Source organism: Phoxinus phoxinus, assembly GCF_949152265.1.
Source record: "Phoxinus phoxinus genome assembly, chromosome: 13".
Lineage (NCBI taxonomy): Eukaryota > Metazoa > Chordata > Actinopteri > Cypriniformes > Leuciscidae > Phoxinus > Phoxinus phoxinus.
In genome coordinates, this window is record NC_136888.1 from 5,296,166 (window position 1) to 5,316,210 (window position 20,045).

General features: G+C 41.5%; 1 protein-coding gene across 1 annotated transcript in view; it reads right to left on the bottom strand.

Moving 5' to 3' along the window:
* galnt16 (UDP-N-acetyl-alpha-D-galactosamine:polypeptide N-acetylgalactosaminyltransferase 16) overlaps nt 1-20,045 on the bottom strand; it is a 57,940-nt gene that overhangs the window by 15,396 nt on the left and 22,499 nt on the right. Inside the window, exons 5-8 of the mRNA XM_079632780.1 lie at nt 18,957-19,022; nt 17,917-18,038; nt 1,687-1,774; nt 98-182 (exon numbers count right to left, since the gene is read on the bottom strand). Of these exons, the coding sequence (XP_079488906.1) occupies nt 98-182; nt 1,687-1,774; nt 17,917-18,038; nt 18,957-19,022 (361 nt within the window). The remainder of the gene's footprint in view (nt 1-97; nt 183-1,686; nt 1,775-17,916; nt 18,039-18,956; nt 19,023-20,045) is intronic.

The window sequence follows — 20,045 nt, forward strand, 5'->3', positions numbered from 1 at the left end:
GAGAGAGAGAGAGAGAGAGAGAGAGAGAGAGAGAGAGAGAGAGAGAGAGAGAGAGAGAGAGAGAGAGAGAGAGAGAGAGAGAGAGAGAGAGAGACACCTGATTGGTTGTGTTGGGTCGTTTCTTGCCATTTTCTGCTCTATAGGAATCTGCTCCCATTTGAAGTGTAGACTCCAGTCGAACCCTGATGTCAGAGGGGGAAAGTGAGGCAGTTATTCCTGGATCACTCTAATAAACACATGCAGTTATATTTAATCTGTCAGCAATCAGACTAGTGTTGGACAGATGTGTATTTTCTGGTGGGCGATCAAGGGTGGCACCTCTACTTCAAAAGTGGCGAGGCTAAATATCATGCTTTTGGGGTGTATAATCGGGATTATGATTTAGTGATTCAAAAACGCTTCATTACAAGGTTGTAAACATTTGCAGAGTTAACATGTGCTACTTTCTAAACTAGGCATCATGAATTAATACATTACTTTTTAAAGTATCTTGGTTAATGCTCATTTATAGATATTGTCTATAAATATACTTTTGTCCATTGTTAGATCACCTTAGTTCTTTCTCAATGATGTTACATCACTTTATTTTACTATTAAAAATAATTGGTATATGTAGAAATTTACATAACCCAAGATTATTAATTCATGTTAACTATTATTTAATGTTAATGTTTACACGGCCTTTTTGCAGTGTTACCGATGTATTAAATAAACAGCAATCATATTAGGACTTCTAATATAGTATTTTTCTAAAATAAAGAAATAGTTAAAAACATGAATAAAAAGAAAGTAAATCCTGTAACCAACAGAGCACTCTGCTAAGTTTGTGCATACTGGGAATCATATTTTCTCAAATATAGATCAGGTAATAAAGAATAAAGAACAGTAGTTGCTCTTTCTCAAATGTTTGTCTCCTAATATTCCTAAAAATAAAAATAAAAACAGACATAAATTCTAAAAGTCAATCAGATAAAGTCAAATTTATCAATTTGATGTGGATATTAATCATTTGATTTTAGAAGAATTTGGTGAAATGTTTGGGTGTTGTTATTGTTAACTCAAATGAAAAAATATTAAAAATCACAGTTTTAAAATCAAATCAAGCTGAAATTACATAACATAAAATATAAATGTTAGTTGAAAACCTTAAAAGTAAAATTAAAACATAAAATGCTAAATATTAATTAATGCTATAAGTGAGAATATCATATTTCAGTAATTCAACTTTAAAGGTGAAACTAATATATTATATAGACTCATTACATGCAAAGTGAGATATTTCAAGCCTTTATTTGTTAAAATTCTGATGATTATGGCTTACACCTTACAGGGGTTTTCATAAACTGTAAGCCATAATCATCAAAATTATAACAAATAAAGTCTTGAAATATCTCACTTTGCATGTAATGAGTCTATATAATATATTAGTTTCACCTTTTAAGTTGAATTACTGAAATAAATGAACTTTTGCACGACATTTTTCGAGTTTCACCTGTAAATAAATCCTAAAATAACTGGTTTATACTGAGACTTTGGTATATTGTCAAATCTGAGCAGAGTCTGAGATTTATAATACTATAGAGGAGACACATGTGAGATTACCTGGGATTATTCTGAGGAGAAACATTGCTTTCTGAAAGAGATGAAATGAAAGAGATGCTAAAGCTCATTGAGTTCTTCTCTCACCTCCTCTCAGGTCTGCAGAGGCGGCCAGATACGCAAAGTTATCCAGACTGATGACATCAATGATGGGACTGACCACACGAGTGTGATCCTACAGGGCGACAGAAACCACACATCATTATTACAAATATTCATTATGTGTCGGAATATTTCCAAGCATTTATGTTAATGAATTTATTTAGTCATTATTGCATTTCAGGCCAGCTCAATACAGCACAGAGGACACAGACCTCAGTGTGTGTGCAGTCAGCACACTGTAGAACATGTGATATGATCAATAAGTCAAATTATGTTTTTCCATTATAACTCAAAATAATTTAACCAATATCAACTTTATTTTTTGAGTTAGGATATGAGATTCTGCTAGCCAAGATTTAAAAATTAGTTGATTTGATTATTCTTAAAAATTAAGACCGCAACTGTGCTTAAGTTTTAAAATCTTATTATGAATGATTAATTCATGTAATCATATTAGTAACGTGTATATTCTGTTGTGTTCTGTTTTGGTTTCGTTTTGACTCTGTTTGCTCTGTTCCTTCACTTCCTAGATAGTTTCTCTGGCTGTTATACTTCCACACCCCTGTTTGTCACAAATCCCATGTGTCTGGATCCATGCACTTTTATTTTGATATTCTTTTCCCTCTCTATGCCTGTGTTTAGTTCTAGTGTGTTTAGTTCCAGTGTGTTTAGTTCCTGTTCCCTAGTTTGCCATAGTCATTCATTCTTTTATTGGTTAATTGCACTCTAAAAAATTAGGGTTATTTTTTCTACCCAAATCCTGGGTTGAGCCTTTTGGATATATTTGGGTTATTTTTTTTAGTGTTTGTGTAGTTTTTGTGTTACCCAGATCCTGGGGCAGACGTAACAACCCAGTGTTTGGGTAGTTTTTATGTAACCCAGATCCTGGGTCAGACATAACAACCCAGTGTTTGGGTAGTTTTTGTGTAACCCAGATCCTGAGTCAGACGTAACAACCCAGTGTTTGGGTAGTTTTTGTGTAACCCAGATCCTGGGTCAGACATAACAACCCAGTGTTTGGGTAGTTTTTGTGTAACCCAGATCCTGGGTCAGACATAACAACCCAGTGTTTGGGTAGTTTTTGTGTAACCCAGATCCTGGGTCAGACATAACAACCCAGTGTTTGGGTAGTTTTTGTGTAACCCAGATCCTGGGGCAGACGTAACAACCCAGTGTTTGGGTAGTTTTTATGTAACCCAGATCCTGGGTCAGACATAACAACCCAGTGTTTGGGTAGTTTTTGTGTAACCCAGATCCTGGGTCAGACATAACAACCCAGTGTTTGGGTAGTTTTTGTGTAACCCAGATCCTGGGTCAGATGTAACAACCCAGTGTTTGGTTAGTGTTTGTTTAACCCAGATCCTGGGTCAGACGTAACAACCCAGTGTTTGGGTAGTTTTTGTGTAACCCAGATCCTGGGTCAGACATAACAACCCAGTGTTTGGGTAGTTTTTGTGTAACCCAGATCCTGGGTCAGACATAACAACCCAGTGTTTGGGTAGTTTTTGTGTAACCCAGATCCTGGGTCAGACGTAACAACCCAGTGTTTGGTTAGTGTTTGTTTAACCCAGATCCTGGGTCAGACGTAACAACCCAGTGTTTGGGTAGTTTTTGTGTAACCCAGATCCTGGGTCAGACATTAAAACCCAGTGTTTGGGTAGTTTTTGTGTAACCCAGATCCTGTTTGGGTAGTGTTTGTTTAACCCAGATCCTGTTTGGGTAGTGTTTGTTTAACCCAGATCCTGGGTCAGACGTAACAACCCAGTGTTTAGGTAGTTTCTGTGTAACCCAGATCCTGGGTCAGACATAAAAACCCAGTGTTTGGGTAGTTTTTGTGTAACCCAGATCCTGGGTCAGACGTAGCAACCCAGTGTTTGGGTAGTGTTTGTTTAACCCAGATTCTGGGTCAGACGTAACAACCCAGTTTTTAGGTAGTTTCTGTGTAACCCAGATCCTGGGTCAGACATAAAAACCCATTTTTTTTTATACCCAAATCCTGGGTTAACCCTTTTGGATATATTTGGGTTATTTTTTCAGTGTTTGTGTAGTTTTTGTGTTACCCAGATCCTGGGTCAGACATAACAACCCAGTGTTTGGGTAGTTTTTTTGTAACCCAGATCCTGAGTCAGACATAACAACCCAGTGTTTGGGTAGTTTTTGTGTAACCCAGATCCTGGGTCAGGCATAAAAACCCAGTGTTTGGGTAGTTTTTGTTTAACCCAGATCCTGTTTGGGTAGTGTTTGTTTAACCCAGATCCTGGGTCAGACGTAACAACCCAGTGTTTAGGTAGTTTCTGTGTAACCCAGATCCTGGGTCAGACATAAAAACCCACTGTTTGGGTAGTTTTTGTGTAACCCAGATCCTGGGTCAGACATAACAACCCAGTGTTTGGGTAGTTTTTATGTAACCCAGATCCTGGGTCAGTAGGAATAACCAAATGTTTGGGTAGTTGTCTTGTGTTACCCAGTTCCTGGGTCAGAAACAACAACCCAGGGATTGAGTTGTTTATCGCGGGCTTGTTGCGACCTCTGCAGGAGAGAGCGGTGCAGCTCCGTCAAATTGTTGCGTGTCTTTTGTAAAATACAGGTTTGTGTAGATTTTCTGTATCTATAAATTTGTTATTGTTCTGTATATCATTTAATTTTATGGAAAGTAACATACAGGGGTGCGATGTGAGTCACCTAAACGAGTGTCGCGTCAGTCTTTTCGCGTGATGGAAACGCCTGATGCCTTGCATAAAATTGTATGATTTTTCGGCTACGAGTGAAACGCAGGGCGGCGGTCTGAAGTTAGAAGTTCTCCCGCTGAACATGATACAAGTGCCGGCACGAGATCCAGCGCCGGTACGGTGCAAACGGGACAACAGAGACTGGTCCATTACACGTGAGTTACTTCTAAATGTTTCATTTTTACTTCTAATATTTGTTAAACAAGCTTAATTGCATGCAATATTTAATCAAAACTATATAAAATATGCTATAGCCTACTGTAAAATATGATTAAAAAAAATAAAGGAAGTATCATGCAAACCAGTGGTTATGTGGAGTATTTTTTATTTTTTTTAGTTTAGAGGATTTGAGGTTAATTTGTAAACTTTAATAAGAAAAAAAGCTGTAGTTTTATATAAAAAATTAATCGTTGGATTACATCAGCCCATTATGCTGGATTAAATAAACAACCCAATTTGCTGGGTAAAATTCCTCCAACATGTGTTCTGTCCCATATTTCCCTCGCCCTTGGGTTGAAAACAACCCAAATTGGGTTGTTTTTTTACCCAGTGTTTTTTAGAGTGTGATTAGAGTCTCGGCCGTCCCCATTGCCTGAGTGTATTTATTTCCTCGGTTAGCTTCTGGTCTTTGTTAACGTTACTAACTGGATTGTATCTGTTTGTTTCCTGGTTTCTATTAAATTCTTCCTAACTGCTCTTCAAGCCTAATCTCTCTGGATCAACTGTCCAGCATGTGACACTGTTTCTGTTCTCCTTGATTACTGTAAGTAATCTGTGTATTTAAGCCTTGAGCTCTCTCTGTTCAGTGTCCGGTGTTGTCGATGTTAAAACTGGTTGTGTTATTCTCCTGCAATCTGCTGACTTTCTTGTTCATTTTAGTTTTTGTTTTCTATCTCTTTTGTCGTGCGCTTCATACAGCCACAGATCGTATAAATATATATTTTATGTTTGACTTTTAATTTTTAATCAAAATGTCGACGCATGCTAATCATTTAGTGCACCTAAACCCCGCCCCTTTTGCATGCCACGCCCACATTCCAACATCCAATCAACACTCAATGCATTCTGTCTCCGCCCCACACACTTTTTTCTTTTCTAATAATCCTTTACACTTTTATATATACGTCACAATATATGGAAGGAAAGATCTGTCGCTACTCGTAGTTTGCTGGTCTCCCAGCCTGATTAAAACCCCACTAAAACCATCAAAACAGACCAGCCTAACCAGTATAATGCACAATTTTCAGAGTCAACTACAGCATAGCAGCGTAAACCTATAGAGCAGACCGTCCGTAACACATATTATTTCTCCATTTTCTGTAACAGCAACTCTCTATTGTGTTTGTTTTTCACAAATACCCAAAAGAGGAAACATTAGAGAGATGGACCATGCAGTCAGAAGAGAGAAACTTATAGTCACTCCGTCCCTCAGCAGCTGAACTGGAAACCGCCTTTGTTTGTTTTAATGCCAAGCTAATATAACAGATACATAAATAACACATATATTACATAAGTAGAATGTTATAAATGCACATTACATTTTTTTAAATGAAAATGTTTCGACATTTACAAGGCCAGTTGCTGCATTATTGTGTGTGATTTGCAAGGCTTGCTACTAATTTAAAATATGGTTTTCTGCTGTGTGAGTACGCTTGTGCATACATAAAACTATTTATGAGCATGTACTGTGAGCGTGTGTCACATTAAAAAACTTGTGCGGGGGAAGTTCATATTACAACTGCACAAGAAAATCAAATGTTTTCAATTAGAGCTGGCGCAATACGCAAAAACACTGAACTCTGTGCTCAGTGCTGCTGTGTGTGTGTGTGTGTGTGTGTGTGTGTGTGTGTGTGTGTGTGTGTGTGTGTGTGTGTGTGTGTGTGTGTGTGTGTGTGTGTGTGTGTGTGTGTGTGTGTGTGTGTGTGTGTGTGTGTGTGTGTGACCCAGAAATCCATCTGCAACATATCCCACATAGATTCATACAGCATTTGACACTCATAAACAACATTAGGACACTCCACTTAGTCGTCCATGGCTTGTCAAATTGTCCATCCATCTGAATTACACAGTTTTAACCTAAACAAACTAATAAACTTAATTTGATGCATATTTGACAGTCATTCATAAACGAAGCCAGTAAGATTTCTGCACTCAAAATAATTATGGCCAAGTTTTTTTTCATTATCTGCATCTTGATTTTATTTAAATATTTTTTTAAATGCAGTTATTCAAAAGGTTTAAATTATAATCAGCATAAATCTCTGATTATAATTTTGTAAAAACATTAATTCAGTTAAAAAATATGAACATGATTAAAATATGGCTAGCTGTGGACACTAGTTTCAACGTGAGATTGACACATTAGATTTCTTGATGATGAACATATAAAACTGGTGATTGTGTATCTAAAACTCATTCGTTTTATTAGTACTATTACAGTAATATTAACTGTTTTATTCATGTATGACTGACAAATATGCATAACATTAAGTTTACAAGTTTGTTTGTTAAAACTGTGTAAATGTGTAAATTTTATGTTTTGATATACAGTGTCCCAACAAGGTATGTTTAAATTATGTTTTACTCCAGAATAAAAAAATAATGATTTTCCTTTCAATTTCAAATGGCAATTTACTGCCGTAAATCTCTTTACAAACTGCTATTTTTATGGATCCAGAAAAAATACAAAAATAATTGAATTTTGTAAATCTGAATTGTATAAAAGTTGACATTTAACATAGTTTTTGAGGGGTATTTAATAGATTTGTATATTTAAACATTTGTATTTTTCCATCATTCAAATTTTAGAATCCTGATTTTCTTCTTTAGCTACAAACTTTGTAATTTCTTTAATTTCATAATCTGAATATTTTCTAACTAATTTCACCAAATCTGTGGTTTATAAATGCAGATCCATTAAAATATCCCACAAAACAATCTAAAATTCAAATGTACAATATTCAAATTGCTTTGTCATTTTTTTTCTAGCTCCATATCCATTTGAAGCTGTTAATCTGTTGAAGGTTGAAGAGTCAGAGTGTGTGTGTTTCTCTCAGTGTGTGTCGTCAGTTCTCTGATCATTCAGACGTGCGTCAGCTCATAGTGTTTGACTGAGAAAACCACAAAGCGATCACAAATATATAAATTTAGTATTAAAAAATGACCCCTGAGTAAAAAATGGAAAAGAAATAGGAACTTTTATGGACTGTATTAAACAGATTCTAGTCAAATAAAAAAATACATTTTTGATTTTACATTTGACATGACCACATTTTTATATTTCCATCTAAAAAATAATAATTCTGTATCAATGTCTGAAGCACAAACAAGATCAGTTCCAGCTCTTCTGCAGTTGAGTGGATGATGAAGATGAAGATGATAATCACTCTTGATGATTTAGGACGAGAGAGTCTACATAATGCAGCTGTGAGAAGACAAACGGCTTTCCTCTCGCTCGGATTCTGGGAAACTTCCCTCTGAAGATCCAGACTGGACTCAGGCCATGCATGACTCACTGCTGACTCTCAACACTCACAAAGTTGAAGCGCTGTGTTTTACTGCAGAGGTCACGAAGACCGAGGGTGTGTTCAAATGACACACAACTATCTAAGACACAATACCGAGCAGTTTAAAGGGATAGTTCACTTTGAAATTAAATGTTGGTATGTTTTAGCTTACCTCAAGGGCATCCAAGATGTAGGAGTCTTTGTCTCCGCAGTAGTTTAAATTTTGATATTTTTAGGTCAAACCGTTCTTGTCTGACAGTCATATCATGCAGGTCTATGGTCACCGTCTCAAAGAGCACGCACAGAGTCCAAATTAAAACAATTCCCCATCGTCCAAATTAAACAATTCCCCATCGTAAGTACACATTGATGGCCTAAGACACGAAACGAGCGGTTGTGTGAGAAAACAAACAGTATTTATATCGTTTTTACCTCTTGTAACACAGTCACGACCAAGTGATCTGAGGGCGCGAGCGCATCCTGGTGTGTGACGTGTGCGCAGACTGGTGCATAGACATATATACACCCCCTCACCGCCAGTATCGACCTACTCCCGGGTTCCACGCCCCCGCGAGGTAGATTATATTCGTTATCAGCCCCTGAACGCGAGGCGCTCGAGAATTATCTATCTTTTTTATCTATCTTATCTATTTATTGTCTCTCAATGCTGGAACCATTGTTCCCTCTTCGTCTCCTGCCGGGGCTGGTTTCTTCTTTGTTGAGAAAAAGGATGGCTCTTTACGTCCATGTATTGACTATCGCGGGCTGAACGAAATCACTGTCAAGAATCGTTTCCCCTTGCCACTGATGGCGTCAGCCTTCGAGGTTTTACAGGGAGCAAAGATCTTTACCAAACTCGATCTCCGTAATGCTTATCATTTAGTTCGTATTAAAGAGGGGGACGAGTGGAAGACCGCCTTTAACACGCCCCTCGGGCACTTTGAATATAAGGTTCTTCCTTTCGGTTTGGTCAACGCCCCCGCGGTATTTCAAGCCCTTATCAATGACGTTCTTCGCGACATGCTCAACATCTTCGTTTTTGTCTATCTAGACGACATTTTGATTTTCTCTCCCTCTCTCCAAGTTCATGTCCAGCACGTTCGCCGTGTCCTTCAACGGTTATTAGAGAATCGTCTCTATGTAAAGGCGGAGAAGTGTTCGTTTCACGCGTCCTCGACTACGTTTTTAGGTTCGGTCATTTCTGCAGAGGGGATCAGTATGGACCCGGTTAAGGTCCAGGCAGTCACTGATTGGCCAGTGCCCGACTCTCGCGTCGCGCTTCAGCGTTTTCTCGGCTTTGCTAATTTTTATCGTCGGTTAATTCGAAATTTTTGTCAAGTTGCTGCGCCGCTCACTGCTCTAACCTCAGTCAAATCCAGCTTTAGATGGTCAGAACCCGCTCAAGGAGCTTTTGATCAGCTAAAGACATTCTTTACCTCCGCACCTATCGTGCTCACTCCCAATATCGCTAGACAGTTTATCGTCAAGGTCGACACGTCTGAGGTGGGGGTCGGGGTTATCCTCTCCCAGCGCTCCGCCGCTGACGGAAAGGTACACCCCTGTGCGTTTTTCTCTCACCGTCTCTCCCCCGCTGAACGAAACTACGATGTTGGCAATCGCGAACTGCTCGCCATTCGTTTGGCTTTAGGTGAATGGCGGCAATGGTTAGAGGGTTCCTCCGTTCCCTTTATCGTGTGGACAGATCACCGGAATTTAGAATATATTCGTTCCGCTAAGAGACTAAACGCCCGTCAAGCCCGCTGGGCTCTGTTTTTTACACGCTTTGAATTTTCAATTTCGTACCGCCCCGGTTCAAAGAATGTTAAACCAGATGCGCTCTCCCGTCTCTTCGACTCCTCAGCCGCTACCGCGACCCAGGAGGCGATCGTTCCCTCCGGCCGTGTCGTGAGAGCGACTGTTTGGGGAATCGAGAGGCTGGTTAAACGTTCTCTCTCTCGAGTCATTACTCCGCACAATTGTCCTAGGGGCCTTCTTTTCGTGCCCGGGTCCGCGCGTCTAGCTGTCCTGCAGTGGGGACATTCTTCCAAATTCGCTGCCCATCCCGGCGTGCGGGGCTCGCTTGCTTCTATCCGCCAACGCTTTTGGTGGCCCACTTTAGAACGTGACACGCGCCGTTTCATCGCATCTTGCGTTATTTGCGCCCAGACTAAAGCGGGTAATTCCCCTCCTGCCAGTCTGCTTCGACCTTTGCCCGTGCCAACCCGTCCGTGGTCTCACATCGCTCTTGATTTCATCACCGGGCTTCCCTCTTCGGCTGGAAATACCATCATCCTAACCGTAGTCGACCGTTTTTCCAAATCCGCTCATTTCATTCCGCTCGTCAAGCTCCCCTCTGCTAAGGAGACCGCCCAGATCATGGTAGAACATGTGTTTAAGCTCCATGGTTTGCCCACCGACGTTGTATCAGATAGGGGTCCGCAGTTCGCCTCGCTATTCTGGAAGGAATTTTGTCGTCTTATCGGGGCTTCTGTCAGTCTTTCGTCGGGTTTTCACCCCCAGACTAACGGGCAGGCCGAACGGGCCAACCAAATTGTCGCTCGCATGCTCCGCAGTCTTGCCTATCGTAATCCTGCGTCCTGGTCTGAGCAACTGGCATGGGCAGATTACGCACATAATTCCCTCCCTTCTTCTGCCACAGGTTTTTCACCTTTCCACTGTTGCCTCGGTTACCAACCCACCCTATTTTCGTCGCAAGATTCTGTTTCCAATTGCCCGTCCGTTAAAGCCTTTATCGACCGCTGTAGACGCACTTGGAAGAGGGTGAGGTCGGCACTTTGTCGTTCTAGAAAACGCATGAGCATCGCGGCTAATAGACGTCAGGTCAAGAGCCCTCGCTACGTCCGTGGTCAGAAGGTGTGGCTCTCCACTACAAATTTGCCTCTCCAGTCCGAGTCTCGTAAATTGGCTCCCCGTTTCATCGGGCCGTTCCGCATCATCAAAGTCATTAGTCCTGTCGCGGTCCGACTTCGGCTTCCTCCCAATCTTCGTCGGGTCCACCAAGTTTTCCATGTGTCCTGCGTTAAACCCGTTATTCGCGCCCCCTCTCGTCCCTCTTGTCCCCCCGTTCGTGTCGAGGGCTCTCCTGTCTATAGGGTCCGCCGTATCCTGGACATGCGCCGCCGGGGTCGCGGGCACCAATATTTAGTCGACTGGGAGGGTTATGGTCCTGAGGAGAGAAGCTGGGTTCCCTCCCGGGACGTCTTGGACCCCTCGCTCATCGAGGATTTCCTCCGTTCTCGCCAGTCCCCTTCCTAGGGAGCGCCAGGTGGCGTACTGTCATGATCCTGGCTCTCTCCTCCTTCTCTGTCTCCCTCTTGTGGTCACACACACACACACACACAGACACACACGTTCACTTACACACACACACACCCACTCTCTCATCTTCTCATCACCCTCAGCTGTTTTCACTCTACACTCTCCGCGCTAATTTCCTTCCACCTGTTCCCTCTCTACCTCTAATTGCTTCTGCTTCTTCTAGCTCTCACCCTCCTTGTCTCATTGTCAGATTTTATGCTACATGCGTATTGCATCTCGCTTACCTCTCGTGTCTTGTCCTGTCCTGTCCGTGGAACCTGCTGGAGCCGATTCTAAGACAGTATATTGCTTATGTCCTATTAAGTGTTCTCTGTATCCTAATCAGCTGCCTGTCTCCGAGATCCTGATACAACACCTGCTTCCAGCTACTGGATTTCTCTCTACACGTGAGACCCAAGGCTCGCCACTCTCTCTCTGTTTTCTGGCTGCATCCTGTGCTGCACTGTCCCAGGAGAAGATTTCTGTTCTCGTTTATGAGCCAGCCGGCTATTCCTGTTTTCTACGGTCTTCGCCGAACTTTCTGTTTGTTTTACATTTTGTGGACAGCTTCTAATTTACATTAAAGACTATTTTTGCCATATCTCGCTTTTGGGTCCTCTCTCATCATAACAGAAACCATTGTCAAGTCAAGGTTTATTTATATCGCACAAGTTTAACACAACCGTAGTTGATCCAAAGTGCTTTACAGTACAATACAAAAAATAGAATAAAAACGAATTGTGGACGTTTTCGAGTGACTTATTTAATCCCACGACTGGAACTGTTCTAGAAATACATTTAATATTGATATGAGGGCAGGCACAGATTCAGAGGCATATGGTTCTGTATTACATGCAACAATAATAAAACAATGCATTGACATTTACTTTTATACTTAAGTACTTTTAAAAACGAGTACTTCTGTACTTTTACTTAAGTAAATATCGGTCTAACCAACTTTTACTTGTAACGGAGTAATATTTGACCAGTAGTATCTGTACTTTTACTCAAGTAAGGAAGTTGTGTACTTTGTCCACCTCTACAGTAATTGTGCAAAATCATGTGTCACTAGTTAAGCTAGTCAGATTAGCAGGTCACATGACATGCATCATCCTCTGAAATTGTGAACAAATCTAAACCAGGACATTTTGATCTCGACTGTATTAAATACTGGCTCATGCAGTGATGATAATCATAATTGCATGATTGCATCACAATTCAAATCACATTTATGGTCAATTTTCCAAAACGTCAATCACTTTGCATTCGGTTCTGCCTGTTTCAGATTTGGGACATTTGTGTTTAATTTTGTACAGTAAACAATTGTAGTACAGTTTGCGTCATGACTTAATGTCCAATGTAAATATGATTCTTGAAGAAAGCACTGCTGACGTTCCTCATGAGCTACACACACTACTGGCGTTCCTCATGAGCTACACACACTTCTGACGTTCCTCATGAGCTACACACACTTCTGACGTTCCTCATGAGCTACACACACTTCTGATGTTCCTCATGAGCTACACACACTTATGGCGTTCCTCATGAGCTACACACACTTCTGACGTTCCTCATGAGCTACACACACTACTGGCGTTCCTCATGAGCTACACACACTGCTGACGTTCCTCATGAGCTACACACACTACTGGCGTTCCTCATGAGCTACACACACTTCTGACGTTCCTCATGAGCTACACACACTTCTGATGTTCCTCATGAGCTACACACACTTCTGACGTTCCTCATGAGCTACACACACTTCTGACGTTCCTCATGAGCTACACTTACACACACTTCTGACGTTCCTCATGAGCTACACACACTGCTGACGTTCCTCATGAGCTACACACACTACTGGCGTTCCTCATGAGCTACACACACTTCTGACGTTCCTCATGAGCTACACACACTTCTGATGTTCCTCATGAGCTACACACACTTCTGACGTTCCTCATGAGCTACACACACTTCTGACGTTCCTCATGAGCTACACACACTTCTGACGTTCCTCATGAGCTACACACACTTCTGACGTTCCTCATGAGCTACACACACTTCTGGCGTTCCTCATGAGCTACACACACTTCTGGCGTTCCTCATGAGCTACACACACTTCTGACGTTCCTTAATGAGCTACACACACTTCTGACGTTCCTCATGAGCTACACACACTTCTGACGTTCCTCATGACACACACTTCTGACGTTTCTCATGAGCTACACACACTTCTGGCGTTCCTCATGAGCTACACACACTTCTGACGTTCCTTAATGAGCTACACACACTTCTGACGTTCCTTAATGAGCTACACACACTTCTGACGTTCCTCATGAGCTACACACACTTCTGACGTTCCTCATGACACACACTTCTGACGTTTCTCATGAGCTACACACACTTCTGCCGTTCCTCATGAGCTACACACACTTCTGACGTTCCTCATGAGCTACACACACTTCTGACGTTCCTCATGAGCTACACACACTTCTGACGTTCCTCATGAGCTACACACACTTCTGGCGTTCCTCATGAGCTACACACACTTCTGGCGTTCCTCATGAGCTACACACACTTCTGACGTTCCTTAATGAGCTACACACACTTCTGACGTTCCTCATGAGCTACAGACACTTCTGCCGTTCCTCATGAGCTACACACACTTCTGACGTTCCTCATGAGCTACACACACTTCTGACGTTCCTCATGAGCTACACACACTTCTGGCGTTCCTCATGAACTACACACACTTCTGCCGTTCCTCATGAGCTACACACACTTCTGCCGTTCCTCATGACCTACACACACTTCTGACGTTCCTCATGACCTACACACACTTCTGGCGTTCCTCATGAGCTACACACACTTCTGGCGTTCCTCATGACCTACACACTTCTGACGTTCCTCATGACCTACACACTTCTGGCGTTCCTCATGACCTACACACACTTCTGACGTTCCTCATGACCTACACACACTTCTGGCGTTCCTCATGACCTACACACTTCTGACGTTCCTCATGACCTACACACACTTCTGGCGTTCCTCATGACCTACACACACTTCTGACGTTCCTCATGAGCTACACACACTTCTGCCGTTCCTCATGAGCTACACACTTCTGACGTTCCTCATGACCTACACACACTTCTGACGTTCCTCATGACCTACACACACTTCTGGCATTCCTCATGACCTACACACACTTCTGACGTTCCTCATGAGCTACACACACTTCTGGCGTTCCTCATGAGCTACACACACTTCTGGCGTTCCTCATGAGCTACACACTTCTGACGTTCCTCATGACCTACACACACTTCTGCTGTTCCTCATGAGCTACACACACTTCTGCTGTTCCTCATGAGCTACACACACTTCTGCTGTTCCTCATGAGCTACACACACTTCTGCTGTTCCTCATGAGCTACACACACTTCTGCCGTTCCTCATGAGCTACACACTTCTGACGTTCCTCATGACCTACACACACTTCTGGCGTTCCTCATGACCTACACACACTTCTGACGTTCCTCATGAGCTACACACTTCTGACGTTCCTCATGAGCTACACACACTTCTGGCGTTCCTCATGAGCTACACACACTTCTGGCGTTCCTCATGAGCTACACACACTTCTGGCGTTCCTCATGAGCTACACACACTTCTGGCGTTCCTCATGAGCTACACACACTTCTGACGTTCCTCATGAGCTACACACACTTCTGGCGTTCCTCATGAGCTACACACACTTCTGACGTTCCTCATGACCTACACACACTTCTGGCGTTCCTCATGACCTACACACACTTCTGACGTTCCTCATGAGCTACACACTTCTGACGTTCCTCATGAGCTACACACACTTCTGCTGTTCCTCATGAGCTACACACACTTCTGCTGTTCCTCATAAGCTACACACACTTCTGCTGTTCCTCATGAGCTACACACACTTATGCAGACAGTCTGAAAACACACACTGTCTGCATGATGTCTGGAAAATAGCTCGAGATTTTTCCAATTCTCAATGATAATATATGAATATGTATAAATCCTACATGTTGGCACCTGACTAACTGCAGAAACTTTGACATGTTTGATGTCAGCAACAAATACACTGCCGGTCAAAAGTTTAGAGTCATTAAGATAAGTTTTTTTTTCTTCTTCTGCTCACCAAGGCTGCATTTATTTGATAAAAAATACAGAAAAAAAAATAATTTTGTAAAATATTATTACAATTTAAAATATTTTTTTATTGCAGTTTCCAAAGTCACACAAAACCAAGCAGCAAAACATGTTTTCAACATTGATAATAATAAGAACAATTATTAATAATTGAGAACCAATAATAACTGGTAATAATTGGTCAGAAAATGATCATATTAGAATGATTTTTAGAGGATCATGTGACACTGAAGACTGGAGTAATGATGCTAAAAATTCAGCTTCAATCACAGGAATAAATTTCAGCTTACTATATATTCACAAAGAAACAGTTATTGTACATTTGCAATAATATTTCACAATATTACTGCTGCTACAGTATTTTTAATCAAATAAATGCTTTATTGGTGAGCATAAGAGACTAAAAATACTAATTAGTCAAGACTTTTCACCGGTAGTATACGGGAAATGTTTTCTCCTTTTTAAAAGATCATATTTATTTCCATAAAACTAAATCATATTCTGATTTAGTAAATCATTATAATGCAGCCAAAGATAATTTACAGGAAACATAAATATTTAATTTGCCTTCTGAGTCTTTCGTTCATTTGTCACATGACAGACGCAATGAACGTTCATGGATGACCCATCACCCCGAGTCAAGTCAAAGTCTCTTTTGCTCATTCTGGATTATTGTAAATAAACTGCACATGGGTTCAGCCGCAACTCGCCTCAGTGGACTTTCATTAGTGACTGTACATAAATAAGGGAAGGCATTTATTATATTGTATTACCTAATAAAGAAATAAACTGTTGTGCATTAGAGGCTCTGTTTACTCCTGGTATTAAGATGTGTTTTGGTCGATCACAAGTAGACGAGGGAGACACATTCCCTTTTACACCTGGTGTTTTAATCCGTGTCTTTTGTCCACTTTCAAACACTTCTGTCCTGATTTCTTCAAGCTGAGGGTCTATGGGCGAGTAAATATATGGGCTTTTTCAGATCTTTCGACCTAAAGGATGAAATAAGATCACACAATTTACATATGAACACGACCGGAGATGACGGAAAAACACAGTTTTAGTTTCTGCTCTGAGAGTCTCAAGACCAGCTGAACACTGTGAGTGTGTTAGATATGATGAGAGAACATTGAGCTTGATACGTTTTACATCTTCAAACTGAACTTAAGTCTCCAGCCAAAGTTTAAACCCCGTGGCTAGCGCACTTCTCATAATGTTCACGCATGAGGTCAGTAGACGGAGAGCAGACGGTCTTTTGTGGCTGTTTGAACACATTCGTCCAGATGAGCGTTTACACTGTGAAAGCAATCCGGTCGAATGCGTTCTCGATGACCTCTGGAAGTGGTCAAAAGTGGACAGCGTCAAGCAATCACTTGTGATCCGTTTGACCAAAATGCATCTTAACACCAGGGGCCATATTTTAACGATCTGAAACGCAGGTGTCAAACGCGAAACACAAGTAACTTTGTGGGCGGGTCTTGGGCGCTGTTGCTATTTTCCCGGCGGGATAAATGACTCTTGCGACCGACGCAAATCTAAAATGTGTTGGTCTGAAGTCGCTTCATTATTCATAGGTGTGGTTTGGGCGTAACGTGAAATAAACCAATCAGAGCGTCCTCTCACATCCCTTTTAAGAGCCGGCGCGCTTGTTTCATGGCGGATTGCTATTATAACGGCGGATTTGCCAGGCGCACGCCAGGAGCGGTTCACAGCCGAGGAGACCGACGTTCTCGTTAGGGCCGTAAAACACAGAGAAGTGACATTGGGGATGATGGGAGAAACACACACAAATTAGCTTCGGTTAAACAGGCGTATAATAATTTGGGTAAATGTGTATCTAGATTTATACCTATTTTTTCACATCTTCATGGACACAACAATGATTTCCCTCGTGTGTTAATATTTTTCCTTGTAATAATGTATGATTTTCAAAAATGAAAACTGCTGCGTCTGTTTAGATTAGAGAATCAAAGTGGATGCGCGTTCACACGCTACAATCTGGCCAAGCACGCGCCCTTAAAATAGCATATGACTAACGCGCAACGCGCCACTCTCTTTAGGTTTTTCCTGGTCAGTGGCGGAATTGCTTTCTAACACTGCTAAATAGCACCAGGGAACGTTTGCGCCGGAACACTCTCCTCTTTGCGCTGAACCGCCCCGCGAGCGCAAGTTCATTCCTTAATTTACCGACGTGCGTCTGTGGAGGGAAAAGTCCGCTGTGTGCTGGTGCAAAATAGGAATGATACATGCGTCGGTGTTCAAAGTCAATTGCGCTGGGTGCAAGATAGGGCCCCAGGTGTACATGGGGCCTGAACGTTTTCTTTTATACAGAATCTCAGTGATGATCTATGCGGTGTTTGTGCTCGGCTGGCGAGTAGTCTGACCAATAGCAATGGGTTTTTCACATAAAAAATACAAAATGAAGGCACTGTTAGTGACGCCGTGTGTAAGGTTTGCATGTGAGTGTGTCAAACGCACCTCTTTGACTCTCTGGATCATGGGCTGAAGCCAGTCGGTGTTGACCTCACAGTGACTGTCCAGGAACGTGAGGACGGAGGCCGAAGCCGCAGACGCTCCTCGGACACGAGACCGGATCAGACCTGGGCAACACCAACATTCATAACTTCATTTTCCCAGAGCAAACAAGCGCACAGATGAAGCTCGTCAGTTTCTCTCATGTTCAAGACCTCGTGAAATCCAAACGGCAGTTCTGTGGCTCATCTAAAGTCTCTTCTGCTCACTAACGCTGCATTATTTCATCACAAATACTGTAATATTGTCAAATAATATTACAATTTAAAGTAACTTTTCTATTTTAATATACTTAGTATATTTTATTATCAATGTTAAAAACAGTTACTTAATATTTTTTGGAAATTGTGATACATTTTTTACATGATTATTTGAGCATTTATTTGAAATAGAGGTTTTGGTAACAAAGTATTTAATGTTACTTTTAATACATTTAATGCATCCTTTCTAAATAAAATTATTTATTTATTTTAAAGAATAACTTTTAAACAGTAGTGTGTCTTCTTAGTAGTGTGGCATATACTGTACAATTCCCCCTAAACTAAAGGCTATTGGATTTTTAAAAAAAATATGTGAATTATTCCTGTTGGAAGCTGTAATTCTTTATGTGCGGTTGTTTGTTTGTGTGTTTGTTTGTTTGTTTGTTTGTTTGTTTGTTTGTTTGTTAAGCACACTGAAAAAAAATGAAATGGTTTTATTCTAGTGAAAAATATGATTATATTATTATAATATTATCAGTCATTTGTATTATATAATATAATATATAAATATATATAAATCAAGTAGAAATACACTTTAAGGCAACAATTGCAGATTACAATGTTTTACAGTGTATTAAAAACGGTACAAGTGCATAATAAAGAAAAATATGTGCAGGGGAGATATGAATTCTGAATTGTTTAAATATCTCTCCAATAATTGTACAGCATTTACGGATTCAACATGTGTTATCTCAGTATATGAGCGTCTCCTCATTTCTCACGCACCTTCCCGGCGTTCATTCCTCAGGCAGCGCAGCTTTGGGATCTGAGCGAGCAGTCGGCAGTCATCGGCTACAGAGAGAGAGACAGACTTCAGATTTCCCAGAATGCACCAACAAACATCCCAAGGGAGTGTGCAGCACACGTGTGTATAGCAACATTTCAACAAGATCATTTTACAGTAATGGACAGATAAAACTGTAACAGACAAGATACATGTAAACACACACACACACACACACACACACACACACACACACACAGACACACACACACACACAGCCACACACACACACACACACACACACACACACACACACACACAAACACAAACACACACACACACACCCACAGACACACACACACAGACACACACACACACACACACACACACACACACATACACACACACACACACACACACACACACACCCACAGACACACACACACACAGACACACACACACACACAGACACACACCCACAGACACACACACACACACACACACACACACACACAGCCACAGACACACACACACACACACACACACACACACACAAACACACACACACACACACCCACAGACACACACACACACACACACACACACACACACATACACACACACACACACACACAGACACACACCCACAGACACACACACACACACACACACACACAGACACACACCCACAGACACACACACACACACACACACAGACACACACACACAGACACACACACACAGACACACACACAGACACACACACACAGACACACACACACAGACACACACACACACACACACACACACAGACACAAAGACACACACACACACACACACACACAAAGACACACACACACACAGACACACACACACACACACACACACACACAAAGACACACACACACACACACAGACACACACACACACACACACACACACACACAGATACACACACACACACACACAGACAGACACACACACACACACACACAGACACACACACACACACACACACACACACAGATACACACACACACACACAGACAGACACACACACACACACAAGCCGTGTCCGCGGCTGACTTTGG